Source organism: Balearica regulorum, chromosome 3, assembly GCF_011004875.1.
Source record: "Balearica regulorum gibbericeps isolate bBalReg1 chromosome 3, bBalReg1.pri, whole genome shotgun sequence".
NCBI lineage: Eukaryota > Metazoa > Chordata > Aves > Gruiformes > Gruidae > Balearica > Balearica regulorum.
In genome coordinates, this window is record NC_046186.1 from 91,626,664 (window position 1) to 91,640,054 (window position 13,391).

General features: G+C 52.9%; 1 protein-coding gene across 1 annotated transcript; it reads right to left on the bottom strand.

Annotated features, from left to right (window-relative positions):
• Nucleotides 1-1,811: 1,811 nt before the first annotated feature.
• Nucleotides 1,812-12,825, bottom strand: GTPBP2 (GTP binding protein 2). The gene is made up of 12 exons (XM_075748952.1): nt 12,577-12,825; nt 10,208-10,234; nt 9,386-9,570; nt 8,978-9,086; nt 8,217-8,414; nt 7,761-7,935; nt 6,957-7,176; nt 6,378-6,513; nt 5,908-5,966; nt 5,000-5,171; nt 4,570-4,734; nt 1,812-4,130 (listed from the first exon to the last, which is right to left on the bottom strand). The coding sequence occupies exons 1-12, from the start codon at nt 12,757-12,759 to the stop codon at nt 3,933-3,935; spliced, it is 1,827 nt and encodes a 608-aa protein (XP_075605067.1). The 5' UTR covers nt 12,760-12,825; the 3' UTR covers nt 1,812-3,932.
• Between the last annotated feature and the right edge of the window lie 566 nt (nt 12,826-13,391).

A 13,391-nucleotide genomic window follows, 5' to 3' on the forward strand; every position in this document is an offset into this window, starting at 1 on the left:
AGCCTTCACCTCATGGTGGTTCTCCTCTGGCTGCAGTTGCAGACTTGCCCTTACTTTATAACAGATATGGTAACTTAGCCCTGTGGTTCCTTCTACCCTCTCCACCTGGAAGACACTGATTTTTATTACCACCCCTCTCAGGCTTTTTGTTACAGGTGGTTTGGCAGTTCCCTCTGTGTAGCATTCCATTGCTTGACGCTTATCACCATCTCTGGAGCGCGCAAGACAGACTGTTCCGTCAAATAAGATTTGAGGAAGCTAGAGCTACATGGGCAAACTTTTTGTTGGGCTTTTTGAAATCTCAGCACCACTTCCTGATAATTGTTATTGACATGTGAACAGTCTACTGCTAGAGTTCTCACAGAAGGGATGGGAAACACACCAGAGTCACACAGCCCTCTGTGAATGCTTTTCTCCATCACAGAAAGAGGGTATAACCACATTTTTCCTCCTTCCCAGACTCTGGGTGATAATACATACAACTTGATGATAGTTACCTCTTTTGATCATGCTCTGCCAAATGACTTGTTCAGTTCTCTAGGCCACAGTTCACATCAGAGCGGCTGCCCCAGTGCTCCACAAATGATAACAGAGCCAACAAAGCAGAATATCACGGAGGGACAAGCAGGCACTGAGAGCAAGACCAGCTCCAGGGCAAGAGATGAGCTTGACAGGCTCAGCTCCGTGCTACACCACTAGCTGCCCGGAGCCCGCCAGCCTCCTCCAGAAGTGCTACTGCCCATAATTTGAACTCAGCTCCTAGGGCGGGGGAAGGAACGTGCCACGTCAAGGCAGCACTGGGTGGGGTTTGGAAACACACTTTGCAGAGAGTTTCATCAGCTGCAGACTTCCCGGCCCTGAACAGGCAGAGAGCGCCTTTCAGGCAGCAGATAATGATGCAAAGTACAGCTGTATTTGCGTGTGCTGTTTCCCCTTTTCTGAACTACTTGGAGCCATTGAGCTGCTCTTCTTCCAACAGACAGCCTGTATTGGGAAGGTGCTACATTGCTGGCCGTTGGGGTCTAATACTTGACGACACAGTTGTGAGATTTCAGGAAGCACAAGCAGCTCATTCTGGTGCGTGCAGCTCTGCTGGTAATCAGCAAAGAATTACAGAGTCACTCCCATTAATGACAGTCCTCACATTGCAAAGGGACAAGTTTCCCAAAGTCCTCACACAAAGAGAAACATCAACCAGTCTGGCAGGGTTGCCTCACGCTGCTGTGACAGCGACATGTCTCATTTCCTAAGTGGCAGGACCGGACTCTGCAGACACCACTACCTGGCAAAACTAAGCTGAGAACAGGCAAATCCCTTCAGTGACATGTCACCTCCACAGGGAAGCCTTTCTGTCTCTGCTTGTCCCAAGGGAACAACCTGTTCTCACAGAGAGAAGGCAGTCGCAAACCCCTTGATAAGGTCGAAGCTATTTTAAAACCAAACCACCGGTTAGATGTGTGCCCTAGAAAGCATCCCTTTAATTAGGCTCCAGGGGAATTTGTGGCTGCGAGGAAGCACCCGCCACAGCCTGTTCCGCCCACAACAGCCTGAAGTGCTGTGCTCAGGGTGACGTGGCTGCCTGTCACCCCAGGCTGCACACCCAGGCTTACTCAGATAAGCCGGGAGAGCACGGTTGTAAACAGCAGCACGCGTGCATTCCTTCCATACCACAGGACAGTATTTATGGGGCTGAATGCAGGAAGCTTAGGAAGGGGTGAAGGGCAGCCACCTCCAACAGTGACCCAGCTCCAAGGGCAGCAAGGCAAAAGCCCAGCTCCACCTTCACTCATTGTACAATTCAGACGGCAAGCTCAATAAAACATCTTTATTCTGTACATTTATATATAGATGCTTGGGGAACAGGGACAAACCCCAGCATTAGAAAAATTCAAGACAACAAAACAGCAATTATGAGGAGCATGGCACCAAGAACAGTCATGCCACAGATGGCAAGGATGAGGTGAGACAACCCATCAGCTATGTCAGAGGAGGCCACAGCACCCCATGCCTGCTTTGGGGCAGAGAACACCAGGGCTGCTGCAAACAGCTGGAGTCCCCCCACCCCTCAGGCAGCTTTCTTTGTGACCCACTAGCACCAAAGGGAAGAGCCTGCTGGCAGCTGGGGCCTGTCCTTCTTGCAGGCACGGGTGAAAGCCCACATCACCGTAACACCCAGGCCACTGCCAGGATGGGAAGAAAGAGGGATCCTGCTTGAGCAGTGACCCTCAGCCAGCAGCTCCTGTCTCACTGCTGGGCTGATGGGGAAGAAGCAGATTTTCAGCTGGGTCACTGCTCTCCCAAGGGACAGGTCACTCCTGTCACTACTGAGCTGCTTCTAAGTCCCTTCATATATACCACCATTTCCCTGGCTTCCCCATGCCTCAGCATGCTCTTTGCAGGGTGCAGCCACCATCTCCCCACCCACTAGATCCTAGCCCAGCGGAGAGTGCTGCTTTGCAACATCCACACATTAGCACAGACTGCTCAGCTCCGCAGGCACTGCCTGTGCCAGCAGTCCAGAAGCAGAACCTGCTTTCAAGATGGTAGAAGGGCTGTTTTGGTGTCCAAGTGCTATTGCAGGCCCTCGCCCTTCTCTTCAGTCAGGGCTGGCAGGCCACCATGCCACGCAACAGGGCTGGCTGAAGGCCTGTTGCTCACAGCTGACAGATTTGGTCTAACAGTCAACAATAAACCCAAAAGCCTATGTACAGCTATACAGCCCCTGGTGCACCCTCCAGGCTATGAATGGCCTGCAGTAACGGTCACACAGGGGAGCTGCACGACGGCGAGCAGGAGACAAACGTGCTCCACTTTTTGTGCACAGAGTCCTTGCTGGCAACACCAGCTTTCCTCTGACAACAAACCCCAGTGGCAAGGGAAAGAAAAGAAGTCTTTCACAAGGAGAAACAGAAATAAAATCACGCCACTGTCACATCACATCTAAACAATAGAAGTCACCTGGTTCTGTCTTAGTAACACAGTCTGTCCTCCTCACACATTAAGGCAAGCATGTGAGGAGCAAGCTGGGCTGGGCCCTGGAATAGCCACACCAGGGAGCCCCCTGCAAACCACTGCTGTCGACAAGCAGGTGACACCTGCAGCTGAACATCCATGGAAACAACCTGCACATGCCAGCACAGGCCCAGGCCGTGCTCTGCTCCACAGAACGGCCTCCTGCCCAGCTGCTGCAAGTACAAACTCTGCCTTCGTGCCGTTACGTCAGGAGGCTGTGCCACTCAGAGCAGCCACAGCTTCCCAGGAGTCAGAAAGCGGGATGCTGAAGGAGTGTGTACGTGTGAGTGGGGAACAGGACATTTGTCCAACAGTAAGACACTCAGATTGGAGTAATGCAAAACCAACACACAAATGGACACACAGCAGATTAAAGCCAACCAAGATTAAAACAGTTAAAAAGTGTCCTGAATGCATTCTGAGAGGTTCAACCAAGCTCTGCTGTGCGTAGCAGGGCCTCTTCCATCCCCTGCCCAGAAGGATGTGCTGCAGGATGGCTCAAGAGAGGATTGTTATCAACCCAGTTCTCAGAGAGCAGAAATGGGACCAGATCTTGTGTCAGAGATGGAAAAACATCCCTTCACTGCTAGTCTACAAGGGTCCTGCTCCTCCCAACCAGTAATTTTCAAACAGTAAACAAAGCCAGAGCTTGCCTGCCCAAGTTTGCAGGTGCCTCTGATCTATTCTGAAGGAGGGCAGGATAACAAAAGCTGCAGGAGATGTGGAGAACATGCTTAACTTGCCCCATGTACGGTACTGAATGCAAGAAACTCTCCCAGGCTCCATCTCACAGTGCAAAGGAGGGGCACCCATGCTAGAACGGGACAGCAGCAGCTCCAGGCATCACTCAGAGTGCCACGGGAGCTTCCATCCTTCTCCCCAGGTGTTGGTGAGTAGAGATCTCTCTGACCTAGTGGTAGTCAGAAGCTCAGCTGTCCAGGCCCCAGAGACTCCTCCAGGCCATTTTCTTTGGTGGTGATGGCTTGGAGGTCAGTGACATGCCCAATGCCTTTGGTGACTCCTTCACGGAAAAGCAGCTTGGCTCCGATCTTCAAGTATTCAGGATGCTTGATGAACCTGAAACGGACGACTGCCTTCTCTCCTGTCCGCAGCTTGTCCTGAAAAGTAAAAAGGGGAGAGCTTAGACCCACCTGCCATACCAATGCATGCAGGAGACGTGCATGTGGATGCTAAGAAGATGAGGCAAATGAGCAGGTTGCCTCCCTCAGACTGCATGACTTGAGCCCTTCCCATTATTGTATGCATAGTATGCATAAGGGGAGACAGGAGGACGCAAGCATTGGAAAATGGAGAGTTCACGTCCCTTCAAAGTCTTGCTGTAGTCCATCATGCTGCTTGTTTTGTGAGGAGGGAATTCTTTAACTTGTTGGGAGGAAAAGCAACCAAATAGGAAGGACAAAGGGATGGAGTGTGCTCCTAGGAAGGGACTCAGCTGCTCAAGGTACCAGTAGCCCCTAGCTTTACTAGAGGGCATGGTGGAATCCCAACAAACCCCACAGAGAGTTCCATCATGTTCCCCTTTCCTCTCATGCCTACCTTTCCGTGGATCTTCTCTACGATAGCAGTCTGTCGCACATTCCCCACGTGCACCGTCACCTGAAACCCCTTCCGGAAAGTCGTGGCATGGAACAACAGTACAATCTCGGCTTCAAACACTGAGCAGATGGTGGGATTCATTTCTGGGCTCACCATGACCATGCCCTGCACAACAACCCAAAAGCTCAGACCAGTTAGGGCCAGTCCCCTTGCTTCTGCACAGCCCCCAAAACCACAAACACATCTCCTCTGTGACTTGGGCTTGCATCCTATTCTCAGCCTTGTACTCGTCCTACTCATACCTGCTCCCTTCCAGCAAGTTTCCTGCAATCATCTCTACTTCATTCCACCCTACCAATGGGAGATCTCCAGGGAAGCCTCCAGTCCTGCTCACTGGACCAGTGAGCAACCTGGCAACAGCAGGACTCACCTTGCGCAGCAGAGAGCGGTCGAAGGGTCCGAGGGCCAGCGTGGCTGCCTGCCCAGCCCGCAGCACGCGGCAGGCAGAGCGGTTGCGTTGGATACTGCATACTTTCAGCCGGAGGAACTTCCCATCATCAGTGGGACCAACCACTAGGTTCTCCCCTTCTCGGCAGATCCCGCTGCCCAGGGCAGAAGAGCAGGACATAGCTCATCAGGAGACAAGGAAGAAATTTCACCCTGCAAGATCAACCTGCACAAACTCCCCAGGGCCAAGAAGGTGAGTGTCTTTGGACTCTTATCTGGGACCAACTAACAGGTATGCAAAAGCTGGGGGGAATGGGGATTTCCTGCAGTAGGAGCAAAAGCCACACTATCACTCCTAAGAATACCAGGTACAGACAGAGGCCATCCTGTCCCCAGTGCTCTGCCACACTGCATTGTTTCTGCTGGAGAGACTGCAGTTGACGCCTGTTCTGTGTGGAAGCGTTGATAGCCAAACTGCTCTGATCACTCCCAAACACTGAGGGACAGCTGCCTTCTCATGGCGTAGCATGCGGTTAACCTCTGCTGGGACTGGAGGACTTGTCCTCTGTATTTCCTGCCCCTGCTTGAGGAAGGAGGAAAGCAATGCCTTGCGATCATGGCTAACCTCTGCCAACTCTGGGTTCCAGCACGCTACAGGTCACATTCCTCATCCAGCAACTTTAGAGCAGACTCTCTGCTTGCCACCACATGACCGATGGTCTGCTCATGGCACCTCGCAGTACCCTGTAGGGCTTTACCCTCACTTGGCTCAGTCATCTGGCAGAGTCAGGACTGAGCCTTGCACTGTTTCCACCATCTGCAGATGACTCTAACCTTGTGGAAACTCCAGCCACCATTCACACCCACACTTGTCTGCCTGGCCTCACTTACCTCGACAGAGTTCCTCCCACAACAGTCCCCACCTCTGGCACAGTATAAATTTCGTCGACCTGCAGCAAGGCAACAAGAATGAGCTGCTCAGACAGCTGTAAAATAGCACTGTAGAATGAGAACAAGGTGCCTGCCCCTTGTGTGGAGGGAGGTGAGCTCTCTGCTGGTCATCAGACACCATCTTGGAGCTTACACCACCTCCCACTACCTTCCTGTTAGAGGAACCTCTGCCTTTTAAGTGGCAACCAGAGAAACAATCTTATCCCTGAGATGGGCATCCCTTGGTTAGGACAGAGCCCAGCCTAACAGACTTTTTTTCAAAGACAGAGTCCATTCTTTACTTTAATGTATCCCAATAGTCCAGGAGCTTACCATGTCTCTCCCCATGGTATCCAGTGCCCGAGATGTTTGTCACATGTCACAGCAATGAGTGCAGCACCAGAACTGGATACAAACTACTCTTAACGCACCTGAAATTCTGTGAGTTGCTGCATTAGTTCTTCCTGCTCTTTACTGTTGGTCAGTGGAGGGAGGATGTTGAGGAAGACTTTTAAGAGATCCAGGTTCTCCCCAGAAACACTGGACAGCGTGAAGATTGGGGTGATGCTGTCAGGCAGAAATAGACAGGAATAAGCAGAAGGCCAGAGTGCAGCTGCAGGTGGTGTCTGGGATTCTGAATCTACCAAGTTCAGCAAGAAGATAGAGACTACAATGATAAATGATAAAGCAGGAGGGCACATGGGATAGGTACACTGCTGCAGTAACCCCTGCCTCAGTGGTTGGTTGAGGCACCAATCCCCTGCCAACCCACACTTCTGTCATGGAGAAGCAACTTCAGTGCAGCCTCAGGCACCTTCTGCTCACAGAGACCAGAAAAAAGGCCTGGGAGGGGAAAATGCCTTCTTGGAGAATGCAAAGGTAGGAAACTTGATGAGGAGCCAAGATGTGCAAGATGAGGTCGCCTCCCATGTGGTTGCCCTTCCCCAGCTCCACACAGCAGCCCAGTCTGAATTGCATCCTCCCAGCAGAAGAAAGGAATGGCCCCTTACTTGGGAGACTGTGCAAACTGCTGTGCTGCTGTAACAGCATCGTCATCTGAGTTCACAAGCAGGGGGAGCTTGTTGCAGCCTGGCTGCTTCAGGATTCGCTCCAGCTGCTTCACTGTCCGTTCCACGGTGGCTTTCGAACACAAGTCAACTTTGCTGATGACAATGAAGAAGGGGACCTTGAGAGCCATGGCCAAGCCCAAGTGCTCTCGCGTTGTGCCTGCTGCAGGAGACAAGTGAGAGTGTAGGTGCAGTAGCAGTCATCACTGTTGCTTATTTATGCGACAGCTGTCTCCTGGCTCTCCCATAAGCCCGCTCTAGAGATTTCACTCTAACTGCTTAGTTCTTCAGGCAATGAAAAAGCAAAATTATTCTTTTAAACAAAACCAAACATCAGTCCAGAAAAATAAAAGCCACCAAGAATTTTTGTGACTGATCTGTTTGCTTCAGAAAGATGTGGTAGTTTTCATTCTTGGGCTAGAGTTTGCCAGAAAACAGCCTGTTTACAAGGCCTCAGGATTCAGCACCCCTAAGAATATGTCAAAGTTGTTTTTTTTTTTCTGGCAAACACAGCCTCAAATTCCAAACAAACCCCCTCTGTCCAGAGTACAGTTTAATGTGGCCTACAGCTGGTAAGAGGATCTCAGCTCTGCCTTCCCTCCCAGGCACTCATAGGCACTGGCTTACAAGAAATCAGTAGAGGCTTTTTTTCTGACAACTGTTCCCATCTAACAAGGACCCACTCTCCCCATTCTCCATTTCTCTTCATGTGTTGCTGTCAATCCATGCAGGCAGGGCAACACTCACCAATGCCGGTGTTGGCACTAACCACCAGCATAGCAAAGTCCGGGCAGTAGCTGGTGAGGCCAAAGATTGTTGTTTTCAGATACTTGTGGTGGCCAGCCAGGTCAATGAAAGTGATCATTTTGGAAGAACTCTCACAGATCTCTTCTGCTGTTCGGGAGTCACTGTAATTTACCACCTGAGGAATATAACAACTCAGTGAGAGAAGGAGCCCCAGCAGGCAAGTGAAGAAAACCCAGCTCTTATCTATCCACATTGACCTCAGAATTAGTGAGGAGAGATCATTCACCATACATGCAAGAAATGATGTCTGTTGCAAATGGACAAGTAGCACTCAGGTTCAGCTAAAGGGACACAGAGCTGTGCTACCTCTCTTCCCTCATGTCCCACTCACAGTTGTAACAGCAGGGTAGTCCTATTCTCTTCCAGTTTTCTGAGTTCAGCAGCCCACTCCCTCACCTCTCCTTTGCTGTTGAAGCCAAGGATCTCAAAGCTGATGCTCGACGTTCTTCCTGACTGGATTTCATGGAGATGCCGGAAGAGGTTGAGGCGTGCTCTGCCCCGCCCATTGTCCAGCTCTCCTTGTGTTAGGACGCCCAACAGGGTTGACTTCCCTGAGTCCACATTTCCCAACACAGCTACTCGCAGATCTAAGAACTACAGGAAGAAGAAGAGAGAAATCATGAAACTTAACCACTGCTGTGCCGGGTGTGAATGAACACTATAAGGCAGTGGAGATGTGCCTCAGAGAGCTTCCCTCCATGATGGACACTGTGAAGTGAAATCTTGCTCAGATTCTACTCTTGCTCCTAGCAAACCCCTGCCCAGGAGTTGTGATAGACTTTCTAGAGTTGTGGTGTGACACATGAGGCTTGGATATCACAAAAAAGGCCATTTGCTGCAGCAGGACTTCTGAATGCTTCCTTGTTTACACACTGACCTGCATCTGAACTGTTGCTGTAGAAGTGAAACAATTTCTGCCTGGATCAGAGGTGAGTCTCCCCTACTGGTATCTGCCTCAACCACAGTCTTGGAGATGAAAATTGTTATCATCAAGCCTCCCTCTGGCAGCTCTTTAAAGCAGCTCTTTAAAGCATCTACTATGGGCCAATCTATGACAAAGCCCTTCTAGGGTTTGGGCTCCTATCCCAAAAGGAAGCTGCTTGTATGAAGCCTCTAAGTCTCCAGCAGGAGAGGATGGCCAAGTTGCAGGTCCCTACCTGCTGGTTGTCAGGCACCTTTCGGACAAGCACCTCCGTTATCTTCCTTGGAACGTCGCTGTCGTAATCGACCTCCCTCTCCCGCAGCACTGTAATGTCAGCCCCAACCCTGCCACACACATGAAAGGAAGGAGTGAGATACACTTCTACTCGGCAGCTCTAGCACCTCTAGAATCACAGCTGGCAAAGCGAATGGGATGAAAGCTGGGGATAGCAGGGAAGGAGCCTCAAGCTTCCAGCCAAAAGCCTTATAACTGCCTTCATATTTCCAGAGCCTTGTGATGAAGGAATTTTGGTCATATAGGGGCTTTGTAGAAGGGAGCCACCGGCTCCTCAGGGGACTCCTGAGGCCGAGCCTCTCGAGGCTGCTTATGCCTGCAGATCCTGCAGATGAAAGGGAACACATACTTCTCTGCCATACGGCGCAGTGTCTTGAGCGAGGCACGCATCTCCTCCTCTGAGAGGCCCACCAGCAGCCCATTGTCCTCCACGCCGATCTGATAGACGGCCTCACCTCGGCCCTCCTGTAGTCGCCACTTCATCTGTGTCACCAGGTGCTCAAAGCGATATTGCGAGGGATTCACTAGCTTTAGCTGTTTAATGGAGGGGGGTAATTATAGTCACAGCCTGGATGCAGAGGGAATCCCATTGCCCAAGCCAGCAACTCCCTAACCCAACACCATGAAGCAATGCCTCCAACTCTGACCCACCTATAGAAAACACAGCCCATGTTAGTTTCTGTACAGATGCCACAGGAGAGGCGAGAAAGGGCTTCACAAAGGTGTGTACATATGGTAGAAGAATGTTCCTGCATCTTGCCAAAGGGATCTGTACCCTGCCTGCTGTGGGGGTAAAGACAGCACTGTGGGACCTATCTGTGACACAGGAGCCAAGTAAGTGCAAATGGCCAAACAGCCACAAGAAAGTGACAAATGATTATCAGGGACACTTGCAGTTCTCGCAAAGGGAAGATTTCAGGAAAAACACAGTGGGTCTCATCTCCTAAAACAGATTCCTAAAAATGAGCACTGAGATCAGACTCTCCCAGCTCAGCATACTGGGTATTGCTAGGCACAGAGTCACAGAAGATGACTGATAGTTCCTTAGTACAGTGTCCACTTCTCTGTCCTTTCCTTGGACATGTTCCCCATATGCTGTCTTTGTGAAGTTACTCACTGCAAAATAACCCTCTGGGAGGAGGACCTCCTTCTGCAACCTGAAGAGGCTCACCTTGTACTCGATGTTCCCATCTTCTGCCTGGCCAGAGAACGAAACAAGACAGAAAGGTTAGATGCTGTAGCAGCAGGGACTTCTAGAGGCATCAGCTGCCCAGATACTCTGCAGCTTGTGCTGATGATTTCAGAGAGAGGGAAAGTGGCAGAAATGTACTGTGTTAGGTCACAGCCTTCTGCCATTCATTCCTACACTCAACTGGAACTTACTTCAGGCTTGTTTCTGCTGCTTGCATCCCACATCATGAAAACCAGAGGACAAAAATAGACTGTTTTGGGGGGATTTTTTTTACTGCCAGTAAAGAATAGGGCCAGTCTAACAGTCACAGAGAGTTCCAGTTTCAAAAAGGCACAGCAGATGATTAGAAGTCTCCCACCTCACCCATCCGCAACCCACAATGCCACACACCCCATCCCACTCCCACCCTATCCAGCAGCTTCCAACCACCCAATGTGCACAGAAACAGGGGACTGGGAACAAAAGTTGCGGCCTCCTCTCTTGCACACTGATACCCTTCCTCACTCAATTAGCTTTTCATTTACTCCTTTCTATATCCTTGCATATCTTCTTTCTGCAAGAGAGAAGGACTACAGACATAACAAAGCAAGCTACTGACTTTGCAGTAGAGCAAGCTGGTCACTGGTCTGGCAGTTGTGGAGAAGCAGACCTGATCAGGACTGTCTGTACACAATGAAGAACAAGAACTTTCCCAGCAAGGGCTGGAGCCTGACTGGGTTGTCACAGAAAGGCCCAGGTACTCATCAAGCTCACTCCAACCACAACAAGCTCCAGCATTCCAAAGAGAACATATAGCTAATATTGAAGTAATTTTCCCACTGATTCAGTCTAAGGACCACTGAGAAAGAGCTGGAGCCTGCAGGAAGCCAAGTACTCTGGCAGACTAAATAGGGCTGCCAACACTGAGCACTTCCTTTTCCTCTGGACACCAATTTGCACATCAGGAGAGGCAACAGCCCTCTCCTTGCCTTCTAGCTCAGCTCCTAACCCCAGCTGTGCTTATGGTGGCAAAAGGCCAACAGAGGGAAGTTCTGAATTGTCAGCTCAGCTCTTGGGCAGCAGAGCTATGCAGTGAGAAAAGGGTACTTGTGGAAGGTTTTCCTCTCTTACCATCTACCAGCTTTCCAGTATTAACAAAAACACATTAACCTACTACACTGTTGTCCAAATAAGGGGGTGGGTCTCTTTCAAGGCAGCTGAGACTAGAAGAGCAACAAGCCTAGACTTGCTGGGCCACACAGGGCAGCCAGGGACAGGAAGCTGTGCTGAAACCACAGGGGGCTGTCCAGCCTCCAGTTGAAAGAAACAAAAACTAAACTGTGGCTTCAGGGGACAATCCTGCCCATGGAGAAGATCTAACAGTAGCAAAGTGCTGTTTTCCCTTCTTGCCAAGAGTCACAGCCCTGCCTTGTGGAGGAATTGCTCCGTCCCAGTGCAGGCTCTTCTGTGTTTTACAGAAAGCTCACTGAATGGGGCCAAGCAATCGACTCCGGGGCAAGGTAACGGGTAACGCTCCCGACAGTGGCAGTCCTTCAGTGCGGTGCTGACTGTCTGAACTAACCAACGCACCCACTTACTACCAATGGTGTTTTTTCCTGCTGCAAGAGGCCAGTGCCTCACGCTCTGTCAGTACCGTCTGCATCTCCATGTAAGAAAACAGTTGCCAAATTAGCTGGGAAGGGAGTCACTAGAACCTGCTGAGCAATGTCTATGAGTTTGGCAGCTGGAAAGGGACTTACACCCACCAGATCGGCTCTCAGGGAGAGATGCGAACAGGATGCTCGGGACTACGAGTTGAGCAAAGCTTTATTTCCGAAGCTATTTAGTTCCCAGACGGCAAAGCACCCACAGACAGATGCCAGGCAGCGAGATACTACTAACAGACAGGGTTCGGTGGACCACGCAGGGAGGTCGCTGGCACTGGGAGCGCAAGCACTGTGCGCTGCCACGTCAAACCCCGGAGGAGAGAGCGGGGCAGGGGGGCACACTGCTCTCGGGACGGCAGGACCGCCCGCAAGGCTGCTAGCCCGACCCCGGCACGACGCTGCACGAACACCGTGGGACCCTCTGCCGAGCCTCTCCAGAAACTGCCTCCAGCCTGACCCGCGAACAAACCTGCCAGGGGCCGGAGCTGCCGCGGGGCGGTAAGCCCACGTCGCACCGAGCCGCCCGGGGGACACCACCCCTCCGCCCCCTCCAGCCCCGCAGCGGCGACGCGACGCCCCCCGCCCCTGCCCGGCCCTGACAGGAGCGGCGCGGGCCCCCGCGGCGCCAGGCCCCGGGACGGGGGCAGCCTCCTCCACGGCTGACAGGACGCGGCGGCCGCTGGCCCGGCCGGGGGAGCTCACCTCGGGCGGCAGGTACGGCGGGTTGTTGGCTTTCCCCCCCCGGCTCCGCCCGTTCTTCTTCTTCGCCTTCGAGCCGCCGCCGCCACCGGGCACGGCCCCCCCGCGCCCGCGCAGCGCCCCTCCCGCCCCGCCGCCCGCCGGTCGGCAGCAGCCCCCGAACAGCTCCGACACCCGTGAGTCCATGGCGGCCGGCGCGGCCCCGCCGCCCCGGTGCGGCACCCACTCCCCGCCCCGGCCCGGCCCCGCCGCCCCGGTCCCGGCGTCAGCAACCGCCGCGCGGCGCCACGGGAAACTGAGTCCCGCCCGCCGCCCGCCTACAACTAGCAGCGCGCACCGCCTGCTCAGAACTACAGCTCCCGGCGCGCCCGGCGGCGCGTCCCGCTCGCTCCCTTATGGGCTCCCTCTGCGGGGGCGGATGGGAGTTGGAGTCCGAGAGAGGGGGCGCCACCTGGCGGCCGCGGCGCTCAACGCGCGGGGGGTGCCGCCACTCCCCCGGCCCTGCCCTCCGGGATCCGCCGGTGCCCGCGGGTTTCCCCCTTGATGGTTCACAGGTTTCGCGGCAGGGCAGAGCCCCGAGTGTCCTGTTCAGTGACAGCGAACTATCAGCACCCGTTCTGACTGGCATCGGGGAGCTGGAACGTTTTTGAAGGTGTTTGGCATTGGAGGTACCGCATAACTACACCGCGGCAGCAGCCCAGCACAGAGCGAGCCCACAGGACGCCTTAGACCCCTGCCAAAGGGGGGTCACAGCTAAACACCCTCCTGCCGTGCGCCGCATCCCCTCACTGACTGTTTCCCAGTTTCCAACACCACCG

Bases quoted from the DNA above. Each gene is read 5' to 3' on its own strand.
- GTPBP2 (XM_075748952.1), bottom strand. From the start codon at position 12,759: ATGGACTCACGGGTGTCGGAGCTGTTCGGGGGCTGCTGCCGACCGGCG. The intron at 5,172-5,907 runs GTAAGTGAGGCC...TGCCCTGGGCAG, and splicing joins GTGGGAGGAACTCTGTCGAG to CGGGATCTGCCGAGAAGGGG. The intron at 4,735-4,999 runs GTGAGTCCTGCT...GTTGTTGTGCAG, and splicing joins ACCGCTCTCTGCTGCGCAAG to GGCATGGTCATGGTGAGCCC.